Raw genomic sequence first — 19,146 nt, forward strand, 5'->3', positions numbered from 1 at the left:
TCTGGCCCGGGATATCTGAGGGAAAAACAAATCTATGTACACTATGCTTTTATGTCTGTTAACTTTATTCCTCTAAGACAAAATTCTATCAATACAGCTATAGGTCCATCAGGCATTCAGGGCAGGAATAATTCTAGATACATCAAGCTCTTTATCCATCTACTTTATTTCTCTGGTCTGAAATCCTGTCTACTTAGCTTTAGTTCCATCTGGTTCCTTCTCATAGTCCTGTTAACGACTAAGCTCTTAAACTTCCAGCCTCATCTTTGTCCTCCGTTTCCTTGTTCTCCATCTCTACTACTTCTCTATTCCTGGTACTAATGGACACTACAAGAGTTCTGCCTTACTGTCTACAAAACTTCTGTCTTCCTCTCTCTGGCCAAGCCATTCTGTCTGCTCTACAGAAAATGCCTGTCCTTTCTTTCTCTGGCCCTTGGTTCTCTGCCTCCTCAGAAATGTTGCTCTACCTTCCACCTTTATATGTAAAAACTTCTTTTGTTCTCAGTCAGTTGCTCTGGAGAGCTGCTAGGTCTCCAGGCAGGGGGATGGTCTGAGCTTCATTTGCACAACAAGCAAAGCTATGTGTCTCCAGCCAGCTTGTCTCCTAGCCTCAGCAGGGTGAGTTAGTTACCTAGAAGTTCAGCAGGTCTGGGGAGCTGAACTGTTAGCCAAATGGTCTGTGCATGTAAGAATTTCATAGCAGAAGACAGCTGAAATATTAAGAGCTGGATAACACCAAATATTCATAATAAATGGCTTGCCTTTTGACAGACCCTTGGTCAGTCAAAGTGTAGCTTTAATACATAACTGAATCTCTATAATAAGTTCTTGTGGCTTGCCACAACTGGACTAGTTTACACCCTCTCCAGCAGTACATAAGGGCTCCGTTGTCTACATCCCTGCTAGCATTTGTGGTTATAACTGTCATTCTACTCAGATGAGACATAATACCAGTGTAGTTTTGATTTGCATTTCTATGGTGACTGGCCAAGTTGAATGCCTGTTTTGTTTTTTTTTTTTTGTTTGTTTGTTTTTTTTTTTGAGACAGAGTTTCTGTGTAGCTTTGGAGTCTTTCCTGGAACTCACTCTGTAGTCCAGGCTGGCCTCAAACTCACAGATATCCACCTGCCTCTGCCTCCTGAGTGCTGGGATTAAAGACATGCACCACCATACCTGGCTGAATGCCTTTTTTTTTTTCATGTGTTTATTGATCACTTGTTTTTCATCTTTTGATAGCTGCCTATTTCATTATGTTTTGTGGTCTGAGTTTCTGTTTAGATTTTTGAGTTCTTTGTATATGCAGTTATAATGAATAAAAGCTTCTGTGTGTTTACTTGGGTCTGAGTGGCTGCAGACTGGATGGGACACAGGAAAATTTTCAACTACAAGATAATGCTACTCCTTTGTCAGATGAATAGATGCTAAAGACATTCTCCCATTCTTCACTTGATGAACTATTTCGAATTGACAAGTGGGAATGGGATCCCATGAAATTAAAAAGCTTCAGTCTTATTTCTTGAGTGACTGGAGTCTTATTGATAAAGCCCTTCCTGTCCCAATACCATGAAGTGTTTCCTCTAATAGTTTCAGACTTTCATGTGTTATATTGAGACCTTCTATATATTTGATTTTTGTTCTGGAGAGGAATAGGAATCAAATTTCTTTCTTTCTTTCTTTCTTTCTTTCTTTCTTTCTTTCTTTCTCTCTCTCTCTCTCTCTCTCCCTCCCTCCCTCCCTTCCTTCCTTCCTTCCTTCCTTTCTTTCTTTTTTTTAAATAGTAAATACCCAGTTCTCCCAGCATCATTTGTTGAAATGATTGTCTTTCTTGCCCTAATATGTGTTTTTGCCTTCTTTGTTACAAATCGGGTGTATATCTGTGTTGTCCTACATACCTGCTTGTGCCAGCACCATGCTACCTTTTGCTGCCATGACTCTACATTAAAGCCTGAAATCACATATGGTAATGCCTGTAGCATTACTCCCTTTGCTGAGAACTACTTTGACTACACAGAGTCTTTTGTGTTTACATGACTTTTTAGTGACATATGTTGCATTATATTTCAGATTTTAAAATAGTCCAGTGTTGAAAAAAATTACTCTGTTGCTTTTCTATTCTGTGTTTTTATATTTTTATTATAAAATCCTTATAACATGTAGTGAACTAAAGCCAAAAAATTATTTATTAAATTTGAGCTTAAAAACAACATGTCCAAGAACTTTAAAAAGCTTCTTCTTTTAGAACCAGAACACCTCCCAGGTTTGGGACACTTTCCACTATTTCAAGGTGGTCTAGTCCACGAACTGTGTTGCCCTTAATTCACAACAATATCAGTGTACTTTTTCCTTAACTATAAGATGAATCAAGATTTTGTGGTGCTTATACATTTGAAGCAAAGTGGATAAGGTTTTGATAATGCTCTGATAGTTTCTGAAATACTCTTAAGAATTCAATATTTACATTGTGAATCAGTTTTATCTAAAAAGAATTTTAATCTCTTTTGTTAATTAAATTTGTTCTTTGACATTTTCATACATGTATAAAATGCATTCTAATTACTCCCCCACCCGACTCCTGTGAACTTCTTCCCTTTTTCCCAACAAATTCCTTCCCCACATTCATAACTTTTTGTTTTGTTTTGTGATCCATTGAGTTTAACTAAAGCTGCCATTACGATCATAGGTTTAGAATTATCCACTGGAGCCTGGTGGATTCACCAGTGAGCATGCAACTGAAGGAAATGATTCTCTTTGTCACATAATCTTCAGTAGGGAGAGGCAAGTTTCCATGATTGTGCTGGCTAGTTTTCTGTCAACTGGACACAACCTAGAGTCATCAGAGAGGAGGGGTCCCCAGTTGAGAAAATGCCTCCATAAGAATGGGCTGTAAGTAAGCCTGTAAGGTATTTTCTTTTTTTTTTTTTCTTTCTTTTTGTTTTGCTTTTCGAGACAGGGTTTCTCTGTGTAGCTTTGCACCTTTCCTGGATCTTGCTCTGCAGACCAGGCTGGCCTTGAACTCACAAAGATCTGCTTGCCTCTGACTCCCAAGTGCTGGGATTAAAGGCATGTGCCACCACTGCCTGGCAGTATTTTCTTACTTAGTGTTTGATGGGGAAAGGCCCAGCCCATTGTGGTTGGTGCCACGCCTGGGCTGGTGGTCCTGGGTTCTATAAGAAAGGAGGCTGAACAAGCCATGAAGAGCAAGTCAGTAAGCAGCATTCCTCCATGATCTCTACATCAACTCCTGCCTCCAGGTTCCTGCCCTGTTTGAGTTCCTGTCCTGACTTCCTTCAATGATGAGCAGTGATGTGGAAGAGTAAGTCACATAAACCCTTTTCTCCTCAAGTTATTTTTGGTCATGGTGTTTATCACAGCAATAGTAACCCTAACTAAAACAATGAGTTTCCTATCTTTTTACAGTAATTATCGACAGGGCCAGTCTTGCTCAGGCTCCGGTGTGAAGAATCATGGCAGCTATAATTCGAGATTGCAATGGCTATGCCATGCCTAGACATCCATCTCTCACACTCTTTCTGTCCTTCCCTCTGTGACGTTCCCTGAGCATTAGAATGGGTGGTATAAAATATGTCTTGTTTAGAGCTGAGCTCTTGTCTGCTCATGCAAAAAGAATGGCATTGGAATTTTGATGATGACCTCACTGAATCTTTTGATTGGTAAGATGGCCATACAATATTAACTCTCAGTTATGAGCATGGGCGCTCTTCCCATTTCCAAGTGTTTCAAAGTTTTCACAGTAGAGGTCTTCTTTCACTTTAGATTTGCTCCAAGGTAATTTTTCTTGAGGTAATTGTGAATGAGATTCCTTTTCCCAATTTCTTTTTCAATATGTTTTCATTGGTATATAAGGATACTGATTTTTTGTGTTTTGATTTTATATCCTCCCACTTTTTTTTAATCAGATCTGAGAGTTTTCTGGTAGAGTCTTCGTTGTCTCTTCTGTGCAAAGTCATATCATCTGCTCATAATGAAACACATTTCTTCCTTTCCTATTTATATTCAGCTTTTCCTTGTCACATTGCTCTAAGACCTTAAGCACTATGCTGAGTGAAAAGGGAGGAGTAAAGCCATTTCTGGAGGAGCATCCTGGCACTGTTGGCAAGAGGCTGTGTGTCCTCTTCTCAGTATGAACTTCAGTCTGTCTTCCCACCTGGCCTGGAAGAGAAAGCCCTTCTTTGTTCATTGGTATAGAATGCCTATATTCAGATGCCTTCGGCCTTGAGCTAATTGCAGGCCAGCTCTTGTCATATTCCTGTCTGGATGGGGATCTACAAAAGACCCTGGGCCTGACCAGTGCTGGCCAGTGACATTCTTCTTGGTAATTCAAGTTGCTGTGCAGGCTACAGTGACAGTGTAGAGTGCGTTTCTGATATGGTTGACTTTACTCAATTTGAAAGAATGTGATTGTTTTATTTTATGCTGATTTTTTATGTTAAAGGTCTTATTCTTAGAGTTGATAGATGACTGTTTTATTTTGAATGTTCTTTTCAAGTCAAGTACTTGGCAGCTTTGTATGGGTTCCACCCATTTCAGGGGAAGCTTGATTGCTCTAGGAAGCAGAGATTTGGGTACTAATGACCTAAGAGTCAGGGATGCATTGATTCTCCACAGCTGTCTCAACCTCAGTGCTAATGACATGTGTTACTAGATGCTTCTTTGTGGTGGGCACCTACCTGGGCTTCATAGGAGTTCGGCAGTGTCATGGGCAGCTCCTTGCTAGATCCTGGCAACATCCCAATCTACCTAGGTTCTAAGACTAGAAATCTGTTTTGTTTTGCTTTGGAGGCAGAGACGAATTCAGGATGTCTTCACACTCATCCATCCTGAGATTACAGATGAGTGCCACTATTTTGAGCTTTAGATACTATGAATGAATGAATGAATAAATAAATAAGTAAATAAATAAATAAATAAATAAATAAATAAATAAATAAATAAATAAATAAATAAAGTCTCTAAGCACCCACAAATGTTTGCATTATGTTCAGGGAGTTGGGGTGCAGTTTAAACTCGGACCCAAAGTCTACTAAAAATTGCTAGTCTAGAACAGTGATTTTGAGATCATAGTCTCAGTGTGTTAATGTGTTGTGAACTCAGTTTAGAGCATTAATATCACCAGCTCTTTAAAAGTGAAACGTGAGAAAGGTTAGTGCTTTCAGTTAAGGTGCTGGGGAAATGGGGTACGCACATCCAGAATATAAAACTAGACCTCGATCTTACCAATTACAAAAACAAACAAAAAACCAGAATAAACAAACAATCAAAAACCAACTGCAACTGGATTAAAAATCCCAGTGTGGTAGCATGTGCCCACAGTCCTAGCATACAAGAGGTTCAGTCAAGAGGACCAGGAGTTTGAGACCAGCCTTGTCTCTAAAAACAAACAAACAAACAAAACCAGTTAAAAAATTAAATTTAACTATAACACCTGAAAATTTAAACTACAAGAAGGAAAATACATCAGAAAAATGCTTCAAAACACTGAAATGGGCTGGGAACATTTTGAAACAGACACTCCCCCACCCCTGCAAAATCACAAAACCCAAAACAGACAAACCAGATTACATCATTTGAAAAGCTGCATCGCAGCAGTAGAAACAGCAGATCAAGGGGAAAAATATTAACCAACTATTCATCTGGCAGAAGGTCCACATCCAAAATATACAGGTGTAGCTAGAGTTTTCCTGCCTGACCCACAGTCAGGACAAATCTCCCTCACCTGCCAGTCCCACAGCAGCTCAAACCCAACCAAGTAAACACAGAGACTTCTATTGGTTACAAACTGTATGGCCGTGGCAGGCTTCTTGCTAACTGTTCTTACAGCTTAAATTAATCCATTTCTATTAATCTATACCTTGCCACATGGCTCGTGGCTTACCGGCATCTTCACATGCGGCTTGTCATGGTGGCGGCTGGCAGTGTCTCTCTCACCCAGCTTCCTGTTCTCTCAATTCTCCTCTCTGTTAGTCCCGCCTATACTTCCTGCCTGGCCACTGACCAATCAGTGATTTATTCATTGACCAATCAGCAACACATTTGACATACAGACCATCCCACAGCATACAGGGAACTAAAAATCTCAATCAGAAAAAACAAAATAATGCAATTTAAATAGCACTGGACCTTAACAGACATTTCTCAGTCATACAGATGGCCAACAGGTACACGAATACCCAGCATGCATCATGGCTGGATCCATACTGGCAGATCTTAGGGATCTGGGGATGCTTCTGCTGCTGAAGTGACAGCAAAGAGGAATTCTGGGTGCCATAATGCCATCAAACCCCTCATAGCTGGAAGAAATTGGCCAAATTAAGGTTTTCCCTCATAATTACTTAGGTCAATTTCTACAGAAGCAGGGAGTAGCTGAGGGTAGACTCCATTAGGTTTATTCCCCTGCAATTTTGTGCCTGTTGCAAATGTAGCCCAACGAAATGTAGCAGACACAGTACTGGTGGTTGGGTACACTAGTTATTTTCTTGGCTGCTGTGGTGGGTTGAATAGGTATGGCCCCCATAGACTCATAGGTTTGACGGCTTGGCCCATGGGGAGTGGCACTATTAGGAGGTGTGGCCTTGTTAGAGTAGGTATGGCCATGTTGCAGGAAGTGTGTCACTGCAGAGGCGGGCTTTGAGGTCTTAGAAGCTCAAGTCTGGCCATTGTAACACAGTTTTTCTTTCTGTTGCCTGTGGATCAAGATGTAAAACTCTCAGCTCCTTCTCTAGCATCATGTCTGCCTGCACACTGCCATGTTCCGCCACGGTCGTAATGAACTAAACCTCTGGAACTCTAAGTCACTCCCGTTGAAATGTTTTGCTTTGTGAGAGTTGTCATGGTCACCGTGTTTCTTCACAGCAATAGAAACCCTACATTTCAGTGACCAAAGACCTGACAAGGGGCAACTTAATGAAGAAAGTTTGTCATGTCTCACAGTTCAAGGAGATACTGTATATTATACCAGAGGAGGCATGGGGCAGGAGTGGAGGAGTTGGTTAGAACATGAACTGATGGTCATGTTATATCCTCAGACAGGAAGCAGAGAGCAGACAGGAAACAGGGCCTACATGTCAAACCTCAAGGCCAACCTGCAATGACTCACTTCCTCTAGCAAAGACCCACCTCCTAAAATGTTCTATAACTTTCCAAACAGCTGGGGACCAAGTGTTCAAACACATGAGCCTATGGGGGAATTTCATACTCAGACCACAATTCTGGGTAATGTATAAAAGAAAGCTCATAGCACCTAAGGTTGGAAGTTCAAGATCAGATGATTGCCCCTGCCAAGGACACTAGGCTTCACTGTAGCATCGTCGAACAGGAGGACCAGGAGGAGCATGTGAGTACAGAAGAGGCGAGCCAAGGGGTAGTTTTCCATAACAGTCTGCTCTCCAGGTAACTAAGCCAGTCTCTCAGGAGCAAGAATTCACCTAGTATTATGAAAACCATCTTCATTATGGTTTCTATTGCTGTGAAGAGACCATGACCATGGAAACTCCTATAAAGGAAAACATTTAATTGGGGTAGCTTCCAGTTCAGAAGTTTAAGCCATTATCGTCATGGTTGGGACATGGCAGCATACAGGCAGACATGGTGCTGGAAAAGAAGCTGAGAGTTTTACATCTGCAGGCAACAGGAAGTGAACTGAGCATGGCTTGAGCACAGGAGACTTCAAAGCCCCCCCCCCCCCCCACAGTGACACACTTCCTCCAACAAGGCCGTACCTACTCCAACAAGGCCACATCTCATAATAGTGCCATTCCCTATGAGCTTATGGGGGCCAAGTACATTCAAACTGCCACCCTAACCCAGTAAGGAAAGGCTCCATTGCATCTTAATGATCTAATTACCTCTTTTGGGGCCCACCTCCCAGCACTGCCACTGAGGAAATCTAATTTATACCAGAGTTTCAGAGGGGACACACTGTGTTCAAATCTCACCAAGCAGGGCCTTACAAGTTGTCCAACCGATGGTTGGATGTATTTTTGGGTATCCCATGCACAGCCTCTGCCTTGTGTCCCTTAGGGACCCTTCTGCAGATGCTTGGTCTCAACTTCCTTTATTTAATCTAAAAAAGCTCTGGGAAAATTTACTTCTGCGGCCAACCACAGCACTTCCTTTTCATTTCTTATCACACCAAATCGCTCTTTCTCTTCCCCCACTCCTTTTAAAATTAGCCCTAACATCTTTTAGCCAAGATGATTGGAATGCTTTTTCTTTTTCCACACATATTCTAAGAAGTGGGACTTTGGGGCTAGAGAGGTGGCTCAGCAGTTAAGAGCACTGGCTGCTCTTCCAAAGGTCCCAAGTTCAATTTCCAGGAACCACATGGTGGCTCACAACCATCTATGGTGGGATCTGATGCCCTCTGCTGGCATAAAGTCATACGTGCAGACAGAGTACTAGAACACTAATACACATAAAATAAATAGATAAATCTTAAAAAAAAAAAAAGTGGAACCTTGTTTGTTTTTTAGCTGGTGGTTATCAGTTTCTTTGCGTGCTCTTTGGAAACAGGGACTATGCAGGCTATCAGTCTTGCCTTGTTTGAAAAACAACATAATTAAAATTCATGGAAGAGAGAATTTGTAAAGTAACAAGCTGCCTTTTAAAGCTGTTCCCATATCTTATTTTTGAATTTACTGTCAATAATTAATCTACATTATTAAATAAGATCCAGTTCACTGGAGCCACTGAATAATTACTGTGTTAGTTAAGTAGTGTTTCTGTGACAGTGTAAGTTGTATTAAATATGCCAAGTTGTTTTTAGGGAGCAGTCTCCGAATTCCTTGAGAAGGGGTGAGAAACACATCATTCATCATGAATCTGACAATTTATGATTAAGATAATAGCATGGAATATAGCAAATTAAAAAATTTAAATGCAGCCGGGCGGTGGTGGCGCACGCCTTTAATCCCAGCACTTGGGAGGCAGAGGCAGGCGGATCTCTGTGAATTCGAGGCCAGCCTGGTCTACAGCACGAGATCCAGGAAAGGCGCAAAGCTACACAGAGAAACCCTGTCTCGAAAAACCAAAAAAAAAAAAAAAAAAAAAAAAAAAAAAAAAAAAAAAAAAAAAAAATTTTAAATGCAATACATGGCCAATAAGGATTATTCCTAAGGAACTTTGATTTTTTTTTCCCCTAAAGGCACCGTGACAGAGAAGCTTTTCCCAAAGATTATGACATCGAGGGTCCTGAGACAGTGAAAAAACTGTGTAATTCAACGTATTGGCGACTTGGGACTGACTGTCCAGTAAGTAGTTGCTGTTAATTTCTTTGGCCGAAAACGTAAGGTGTGGAGTATCTTTTCCAACATTGTTACTCGTTTGTGACATTAATTAGGTGACTTAGTTGCAGTGTACTTAGCAAACCTATACAATGCACCTACTTCTTAAGGTTACAGGGTGCATTAGATGCAACAAAGTGCTTAGCATGCTATCTGACTGTATTAGTTAGCTTTCTGTCGCTATAACAAGATATCTTACACAGGCTACATATGAAGTACAGCCATTTATTTTGACTCTCAGTTCTGGAGGTTTAAGTCCAAAATCAGGTCACTCCACTGGTCTAATAAGGGTGACTGGCGTGTCATTGGGGAATGCATGTCAGGGTCAGTAGCCCCATTTTAAGTCAGGATTAAGAGGGAAACTGAAACTGGGCCACCCAATTTCTTTTGAGAGTATACCCTCAAAAGAGTCTCTTACCTCTTAAAGATCCCCCATGCTTCCCAGTTCTACCACTGTGGGAGGATGTGATGCTATGCGACAGCAGCAGCATCTTGCTGGAACAGCAGCAGCTTGCTGGGTAACTTCTGTCTTCCAGACAACCCTGTGAAGCAGGTGTTTATCTCCACTTTGTAGAGGCAGGGAGAGAGACTTCCGAGAGTTGAGCAGTTCATTCAGAGTCATGTAGCCAGGGAATGGGAAAGTGAAGTTTGAATCTAGGTGTTACACGAATCTTAAAGGTTCTTATTAATAAAAACAAACCTGGAGCTGGGTAATGGGTTGAATGCTGGGAGGTCAGAGAAGCAGAACAAGCCACAGCTTCCTCACGTCGCCACTTCCTCAGCTGCTCCTGTTTCCTCAGACTGGAAGCCTCTGTGTCCTCATACAAATGGATCTCAGCTGAACTGCTGTTAAAAAGCCTAAAAGCTTAACAAAGGCTGTAGTTCCTGGTTTTCATGCCTTGTATACCTTTCTGCTTCCTGCCATCACTTCCTGGGATTAAAGGTGTGAGTCACCATGCCTGGCTGTTTCTAGTGTGGCTTTGAACTCACAGAGATCCAGATGGATCTCTGCCTCCAGAAGGCTAGGATTAAAGGTGTGAGTGCCTTTATGTCTGGCCTCTATGTCTGTCTAGTGGCTGTTCTGTTCTCTGACTCCAGATAAATTTATTAGGATGCACAATATATTGGGGGACACAATATATCACCACACCCAGGTCTCTGATTTTTTTCTTTTTCTTTTTTAAAATACTTTTCTCAAGATAGCTGTTACAAGAAATTAAACCTATTAATATGATCACAAAATTTTGGGATCCAGATACAGAAGCTTAGCAGTCTAAAAACTCCTCACTTGCACTGTACAATGGCAGTAGCTTTGGGGCTAGATAAAAGCCTGTTTTTGGGGGATGGAAGAGATGATGAGTGATTGAGAGCCCTTGTTGCATAATCATGAAGACCAGAGTTAAGATCTCAGTACACACACAACAAGCAGGACATCTGTCACTCACCTGTAACTCCAGCTCCACGGAGGACAGACACAGGATGATCAGCCTGGCCAGAAAAAAAACAAGTGAACTCCAATGTCAGGGAAAGACTTTGTCCCCACCCCCACCCCCCAAAAGCGGGAGAATGGTAGAGAGAAACATGTGCCCTCTTCTGGCCTCTGTATTGGTAATGAGATCTAAGGCATGGGCACCTGAGCATATGTGTACACACACACCATGCACTCACACACGAAAATCGTATGCACACAACTAAATTCTGAAGACCCCATCCAACCCATTTAAACCTTGGGCTGTCTTGTTGGCACTCAGCCAGCATGTGGGTGGAGCTCATGTGTCTGATGTTGAGCACAGTCAATGACGCCTCTGCTCCAATCCCTCTAACCCAGGCTTCCTTGAGCATCTCTTGACAGAGATCCTCAGGTTCTGAAGAGCAGCTTTCTTGACACACTGAGAAGCAGCGGAAGGTGAACACACTGAGAACACTGGGTAGATCTCATGCTTTGCCCCCAAAGGCTGATACTCTCAGATGGCTCTGTGAAATTGGCAGGCCTAAGAAAAGGCATGATTATACGTTGGAAATTGTTCTAGAATATTCTCTGTGCTCTATGGTAGATGGAATGAATTGACTTAGCATGGCAGTTTGGCTTCCTTAATTTCTTTTAGTTGTAATGAGTACAGGTAGGATGACCTGGGAAATATGAGATTCAGTATAAAATTACAGCTGGCTTGATGTGGAATGAGACAACTTTCAGGACCCAAAACAATGATAAAGAAGACATTTCCCTCTGCACTGTTCTCATTCATACACATGGGGTTTTCTTGACATATCTATTTCTCTGTTCATATATATATATATATATATATATATATATATATATATATATATATATATTTTACTGTTCCAGCCCAAATCACATGGGCAGTATGAGATTTCTGTTGCTTCTTGCTCTTTGCCCCTAAATGTCTCATTGACAGTCAGCCAGCACGTGGGTGGAGCTTATGTGTCTGATACTGAGCTCAGTTATCAGCACCTCTGCTACATTTCCCCCAAACCTGGGCTTTCTTGAGCAGGTGCGTGATTAGAGCAAGGAAAAACTGAGCAAGATGCACATTGGCTCTGGGTTGTAAGAGACGAACTGAAATTGAGACTACACCATACATGGTCTTAGACACTTCTTCCCTTGGCTTCTATATACTCTAGTGGTCAAGGCTTAGACTTAACGGGGATGTTTGCCTTTCCTATACATTTGGGGATGATCATGAAAACCCTGCCCTTCCTCTACCACCTTCTGAAGAAAGAAAGAAAGAAAGGAAGAAGAAAGAAAGAAAGAAAGAAAAAGAAAAAGGGAAGAAAGGACATGACTGCGCCTAGGTATGATGGAGGAGAAAGTTTATTATAGATATGTGGGAGAGCATAGCCAGAGGCAGAGATAACTGTGAGAATACTGAGTAGACATGACGCCGAGCTGGATGAGGAGAGGGGGAGGGGAAGAGGAAGAGAGAAGAGAGAGGGGAGAGAGGGGAGCCAGGTGATTCAGCCAGGAGGCCCAAAAGAGAGTACATAGTAAGACCCCATAACCAAACTGGCTGGATTATACGGGAAAGGCAGCCCAGCCTCCTGGGCTGGAGAGTTCACAGTAGGGGTGGGGTATGCAAGCCAGGAGAACACTGTAACAGGTAGGGACTGAGGCATGCTGGGAGAACCCGGTGGCCAGATCTGCTTTGATATATTAAATAAGCACCTCAGCTGTTTGTCCCTTTGAAACCCAACAGTTTCTAGTCTGTTTTTCTGATGGTTTTGTGTATAAAGTACTGATCCATCCATTTTTGGTTTTGTTTTTTACAGCAAAGCTACAAAGTTGTATTAAAAGCTACAAAGTATTAATTATTACTCTCATTCTAAACCTAACCTAATCAATCTTAACATCACTTACTCAATGTCCCAAGTGTCCAGGGAGAGGTAGACACCAGTTCAGGGCTTCCCGGCCATCATATGATGAATTCATGAGTTCCTTTTCCTGTTTTTACCGGTTTTGACAGAGGCCTAAAGTCTGGAACACTTTTTAAATTTTCTTTTTGAGCTAGCATTTTGTGTAGCCCAGGCTGGCCTCAAACTTCCTATGTAGGTAGGGGTGACCTTGAACTTCTGAACTTTCTTCCCCCACCTCCCAAGTGTTGCTATTATACCCAGCTATGAACACCCTTGATAGATGTTGAAAAGCACATTGCCTAAGAAGCTGACTTGCCTAGGCAGCACCATCTAAGACCTTCAAACCAGAGTAAAAGTATTTGCTGTTACATTTTTGGAGAGTGCTGCCCAAAGATTTGAAAGAGGATTTGTTTACCTGGGGATTGCTAGTTCCTTTTTCTCTGGTTGAGAGGGATTTCCAAGAAACTATTTAGAGAGACATGTGTCCTGGCATTTAAAAAATGTAGGGACCCCAGTCTGTGACACCAGCTTGAGAACCTTAGTGTGAGGTGCTGTGCCTGATGTGGCAGAAGAGAGGAGAGAGGGAGCAAGCTGCCCTCAGAGTGGCCAGGTTATCTTTGAATGTGCTTGCCTGGTTAAGTCACAGATAAAATCTGCTGGAGTCATTTGATTGTAGGACCGGAGCAGAGAGCCAGCAGCCCAGCACAGGAGACCTACTCAAACCCAAAGTTCAGGAGAGGAATTGCTGTTCCTGCAGTGGTAGGTCAGAGGACTGACTGTGTGGCGGTGGTGGTGGTCTGGGACCTTCCTAATAGACCACGCTGCCTCCAGAGTCCAATCAGAGACATGTGGTGATGGCAGGAAGCAGTGTGGTGTTGCTGCCCTCGGAAGGAATAGTGAGAGAGTCATCCTAAACTCTCACCAGGTACCAATGGGAACTTCGGGATTATATAGAATAAAAGGATGGGTCAGGAAGTATGCACAGTCAGTCTTGGTCAAACTGTGGTCTTGTGGATCATGATCTCAGGTCTAGTTCCATGAGGTCCTGCTGGCACAAGGGAAATCGTTATTGCATGAATGGTGGCAAGTTCACTTCCAGTCACGAAGTGACTGCTTCTGCCTGGAGGTGGGGACCAGCCTGGCTTGTCATAGCATGTAGGCAGCAGGGCTATTACTGCAGAGATTTGAGATAAACTGGAAAGGATTCATATTATAAGCTATGGCAATAAAATATAATCAGTCAAGACAATGACTGAGTCTTCCATCAGGAAAATAAATGATGAATGAGCCAGTCTCCACCGTGGGCTTGAAGGCCATCTTATAGTAAAGACAAAATAGGTGCATTGCTTTTTGTGGTTAACCCTCTGTTTCTCAAGGATTGGGCTATGTTCTACCTATCACCTTAACTACAAAGGGTTCTCTGCTGCCTATTCTGGAATGGCAATGGTGTCTTTGTTTCAAAAAGTTGTTATGACCATTTTGCAACCCTGCCTTTGTTTCCAAAGGTTATTAACCGCTTGTTGTTATGACTACTTTGTTATGTTCTGTGTCTGTAAACCTTCCTATTGGTAAACTTGCCAATCCCTCCCCCCATTTGGAAACTCCCTACTCCTGAGCTATGAAACCCTTACCTTTACCACACCAAATGCTGACCTTTTAAACCCCTCCCTGCCTTATGGGGAGGCAGCCCGTGTACATGAATAAAAAGCTTGCTTTAATTCATTCCTTGCTTTAGTTTGGCGGTGGTGATCTGGGTCAGTGGTCCTTCTCCTTGCATCTTTGGGATTGGGAGCTCCTGCTGCCTTGTTTGATCCTGGGAAGAAGTGGATAGGGAGTGTGTGGGGTGGGATGGAGCTCTGCCCGTCCCCAGCAAGCAGCAATTGGAGATCCTTAGTGAAAGAATGCCCAAAAGCAATCTCAAAAATGTCCTAGCAGAGGAGTTGGTTTTGAATGTCAGCCAAACCCATGTTCATTGGCTCATGTCAGGGGAGTAAGGGCCACATAGCATTACATCTTTCCACCCAATCTCTGCCCCTCAGCCAGACCTGGCAGGCATCTATGAGTAGAGAAGGGAGAGAAGTGCTGGTTTCACTGAACTGGGGACTTTCATAAATGGAATTAAACTCTTCTCGAGACTTGAAGGGCCCAGAAAAGCTACAATACCGTCCCAAGATGTCTATCGAACTAAAGGTGAGAATGCACTGGGAGTGGGGAACTGAAGGGGCAGTTTGGCTAAGATAGTTTTGTGACTTGTCCTATCAGTGTTCAGTGTCACAGCTCAGTTCACTACGAAAAGCACCTGGTTTTGCCCTCTGCATGACTTAGGCAGGTACCATCTGGGACCTGTAGTATACAGAGAAGGAAACTGAGACCGTGTGAAATCAATCACTTGTTCAAGGTCAAATAACTTGACAGTATATTCAAGTTGGCACTGAAGTCTAATGTCTGAAATATTGCTGCTGTAAGGACCAGGCTTCAGCAGCTCAGGGATCGGGGATCCACAGAGTGGGCGAACTAATCACTCACTTGACTTTCCTATCTGACAGAGTAAAACTTGATTCCCTGGGGCTGGCAGAAAAAGGGAAACACACACACACACATCTCCAACATGTCAGGACCTCACCTAGGGTGCTGATGACTGGCAAGCCTTCAGCAGGTCAGAGAAATTGAAGAGGAGATGCAGAGCAGGCGAACTACTGGACAAACAGACACAGGAAGGTTTTTCTGAGGGCCAGAGCTTAGTTCTTCATTTTATTCTTCTTTCTGTTGCTTATTCTACTCTGTTCTTTTTCTGTCCTGTTCTTCTACCCTGATGTTTCCCTTCTGTCTCTCTTAATGTCCTTTTTCTAGCTACTTCCTGATACCTTCCTTCTACAGCTTTCCTGGTGTTTTCCTTCTCCCGTGTCTTTATTTTTTTCCCTTACAGCTTATATACCCCAGCAGAATCTTTCAAGCAGTATAAAAAAATTGCCATGTGGTTACATTCTATTTTTTAAGTGAATGATTGAAATGAATACAAATAAAACACAGCATGTTTTCCATCTGCCTTACACGATTAAACATTTTACATATTATAGGTGAAAAACAAGTTGTCCCAAGAACCCACATACATTCATACCCAAGTAACTTGCTTTAGATTAACAGAGTGTAAGCAAGCAGGGTATTTTTATCAGCCAGTTCTTTTGCTGGCAGGCTGCATTTTGCAGTTACAAATAAAGGACCAATTTTTTATTATTTGTCTCAAAAGGTAATCTTATAAAAATTCTTAAAGGAATCATAAATCTAAACTTTTATATATGAAAAAGAACCAGTCAGCTCTATTTTAAATCCTCAGGGTGCATACCCACTCACCAATAGTTTTTTATATCAGGAAGTTGAGGGCAGAAATGGGTACAAAGGATTAATCATCACCTTTGATCACCAACCCATCCTAGCAAGAAAAGTATGTCAGCCAGCTATAGCCAGGCTGTCATTGTCCTTGTTTCTTGACCTCAAGGATTCCCTCACTCAACTATGTGCCTTTTTAAACTTTAAATTGTTCCCCAAGATTTTCTACCTCAAAGCCATCAACAGAAACACCCTAACCTAACCTTACTAACAATTCTACATATCTAAATTCTTTCTGAAGGTGGTGGTTGAATCATTAATTTGTTTCAGCAGCAATGCTTGGAAGAAGTCGATCACTATTATCATAAGTACCAGTAACACTGCCCAGTGAAGGGCCAGAAACCCCTGAGAGTTTTCACACAACCCATAGATTATGAGGGATATGATAACCATGAAGGCAGCAATCAGAGCTATGCTCAATAACATCATGATGTCCTCAGGACATGTAGTCCTTGGCTCTTTGCCTCTCCAAGGCTCACTCAGGCGTGGCTTTGCCAACCACCCAGCCATGTTCCATGAGTTCCAATGCTGCCTGTTAGTCTCCTTGCATGGCTCCCAACACTAAGATACTCTTCCAGTGTAGCTGAAATTTTCCAGTGTCCCGGCCTGCCGGCAGTCAGGACAAATCTCTCGCACTCGCGTTCCCCAAGTAAACACACAGAGACTTATATTACTTATAACCTGTATGGCCATGGCAGGCTTTTTGCTATCTGTTCTTATATCTTAAATTAACCCATTTCTATAAATCTATACCTTGCCATATGGCTCGTGGCTTACTGGTATCTTACATCATGCTTCTCCTCGTGGTGGCTAGCAGCATCTCCCTCACTTCGCCTTCTTCCTCCCAGAATTCTCCTCTCTCTTGTCCTGCCTACACTATACTCCCTGCCTGGCTACTGGCCAATCAAGATTTTATTTATCCATCAATCAGAACAACACATTCACAGCATCCCCAGCACTTCCAGGCTGCCACTTGCATTTGCCACACTGCTCCACAATGAGTCCATTAGCTTGTTGATCCCCATACAATGCATCCTGCATTCTGTAGTCTTGCTTGAAATAATACACATTTCACTGTATATGTCTCTCTCTCTCTTTCTTTCTTCCTATCTATCATCTATCTATCTATCTATCTATCTATCTATCTATCTATCTATCTATCTATCATATATAATGTATCATTATATGTTAGGACTTTGATGTCCTGCATCTGAGCTTCAGCTTTGTCCCCGTCCCTCAAGTTATGTGTATGAACATGCTGGCTAGCTCTTTCCCATCTGTTCCCCCTCCCCCAGAATGCTTTCTTAGCATTTTCCTTTTTTTGCAAGATTTCTGCTGAGTGGTTGCTTCTTATGTCCAACAATATTTCTGTTTAGCTAGTTAAAAGTCTGTATGCTTGAATTCCCTGGCTGTAGGGATTACTGTGGGCATCATTTATTTGTAGGAGTATCCAACAGGACTCTGTCTATATTTTGGCTAAGGCTCTAAGAACAAAACAAGTTTCACAAACTGAAGTGAAGCATGAACATACATGTACAAGGCTCTCATATAAGTTGGTACCATTAGGCCCCCATTCACATGAATGGTACAAGAAGCTTGGGATCCAAGATGCCCAAAGAGGAGTTTGAGAGTTTGGATAAGTTTGTGCTCTAGGTTACATCTGTAAAACTCCTTGGATGGTGTGGAATTACAGACACAAGGCTCTGATGATCTCCCCAAAGAAGCAGAAGAGAAGGAGAGAGCCGGCTACATGACTGCCAGGGGTGGAGCAAGGATGTCCTCGGGCAGGAAGTGGCTTTTGTGAATCAAATGTGTGCCACAGGAAGGGAAAAATGACATGTGATCATTTCAGAGCCTGTCCTCAGGTGGGATGGGAGGAAGAACACCTGAATTTCCAGGGATTGAAGTAGGATATTACTTCATTTACATTTTTTTTACAGGATTTTTGCACAGGAGTACTGCATTGGCATGATTTCCATCCCCTCTAACTCCTGTTTCCTCCCCACCTCAAATTCATGACCTTTGGAGCAGCCTTTTAAAATCCAGCCAGAGTCATCCTGCATCATGAGATATACCTTTTATTCTTCCCAGAAAGGATCTCAAAGCTACCAGAGCATTCCAAAGAAGGTCATCTTTGAATATTCATAAATGTCAGTAATGGATGGTGAAACATAGACATTCCAGATTGCATCCTGCCCTTCTTCTGTCTGCCTCTCTTCTGCCCCACATCCCGATACCCTTCCATCAGCACCTCTCACCCCCACTCAGACAAGAGGGGTCCGGAGAGTAGAGACCAGTTCCAAGAGTGCAGTAAGACAATTGTGCCTCCTGTTTCCACTGAAGTAGATCAGGCCAAAGCGAGCCCAAGAAAAAAGGTTCTTCAATTTTAAACGAAATGTGACCTTTTATAAGGGACTGAGCATTCAGTCTACCCAGCAAGATGCTTCTTGGGAAAGAAACAGCCAGAGCAGGTAACCAGAAAAGTCCTGGGGCTAGTTTTATATTTCATCAAGCACAAGAAAGGACTAGCCCCTCCAAATGACTGAGCAGGGGCAGCGGCTGGAGGAGGAAGGACGTTTGATTTCTAGTTGTTCCCAGGAAGAAGTCCTGTTTTCTCAATGACCAGTTACAGATTTGCCTGTAAAAGGGCGGCTCAGGCTCTGAACCCCTCTATTCTCTGTCCTCACTTTGGGTTTCTTTGCAGATCACTAGCCACATTTCAGACTTAGCTTTTGTCTGTTTCTACTAGAGTACAAGCTCTATACATGTAGGGTCATTGGTCTGTTTGGGCTCCTGTTAGAGCCCCAATTCCTAGAGCAGTGCCCAACACATAGTTTGTATTCAATACATATTTGTGAAAGGAAGGAAGGAACGAAGGAAGGAAGGGAGGAAGGAAGGAAGTGAGGAAGGAAAGAAAGAAGGGCTACATTAAATAACTATGTATTGAGGCATCATCCTCATTATTGTTATTGTTATTATTATTATTATTAGTGTGTGCATGCACACACATAAGCATGTGCACACATACTTTTACTTGGTGAGCCATCTTTGACATTGAGGTAGGAGCCACTGGATAAAGGCCACTTCA

General features: G+C 42.4%; 1 protein-coding gene across 1 annotated transcript in view; it reads left to right on the plus strand.

Annotated features, from left to right (window-relative positions):
- Positions 1-19,146, plus strand: part of Cfap95 (cilia and flagella associated protein 95) — a 97,876-nt gene that overhangs the window by 24,690 nt on the left and 54,040 nt on the right. Inside the window, exon 2 of the mRNA XM_052713059.1 lies at positions 9,161-9,266. Coding sequence (XP_052569019.1) covers positions 9,161-9,266 — 106 coding nt within the window. The remainder of the gene's footprint in view (positions 1-9,160; positions 9,267-19,146) is intronic.

This window comes from Peromyscus californicus, unplaced genomic scaffold (assembly GCF_007827085.1).
Source record: "Peromyscus californicus insignis strain IS unplaced genomic scaffold, ASM782708v3 Scaffold_4__1_contigs__length_199733344, whole genome shotgun sequence".
NCBI lineage: Eukaryota > Metazoa > Chordata > Mammalia > Rodentia > Cricetidae > Peromyscus > Peromyscus californicus.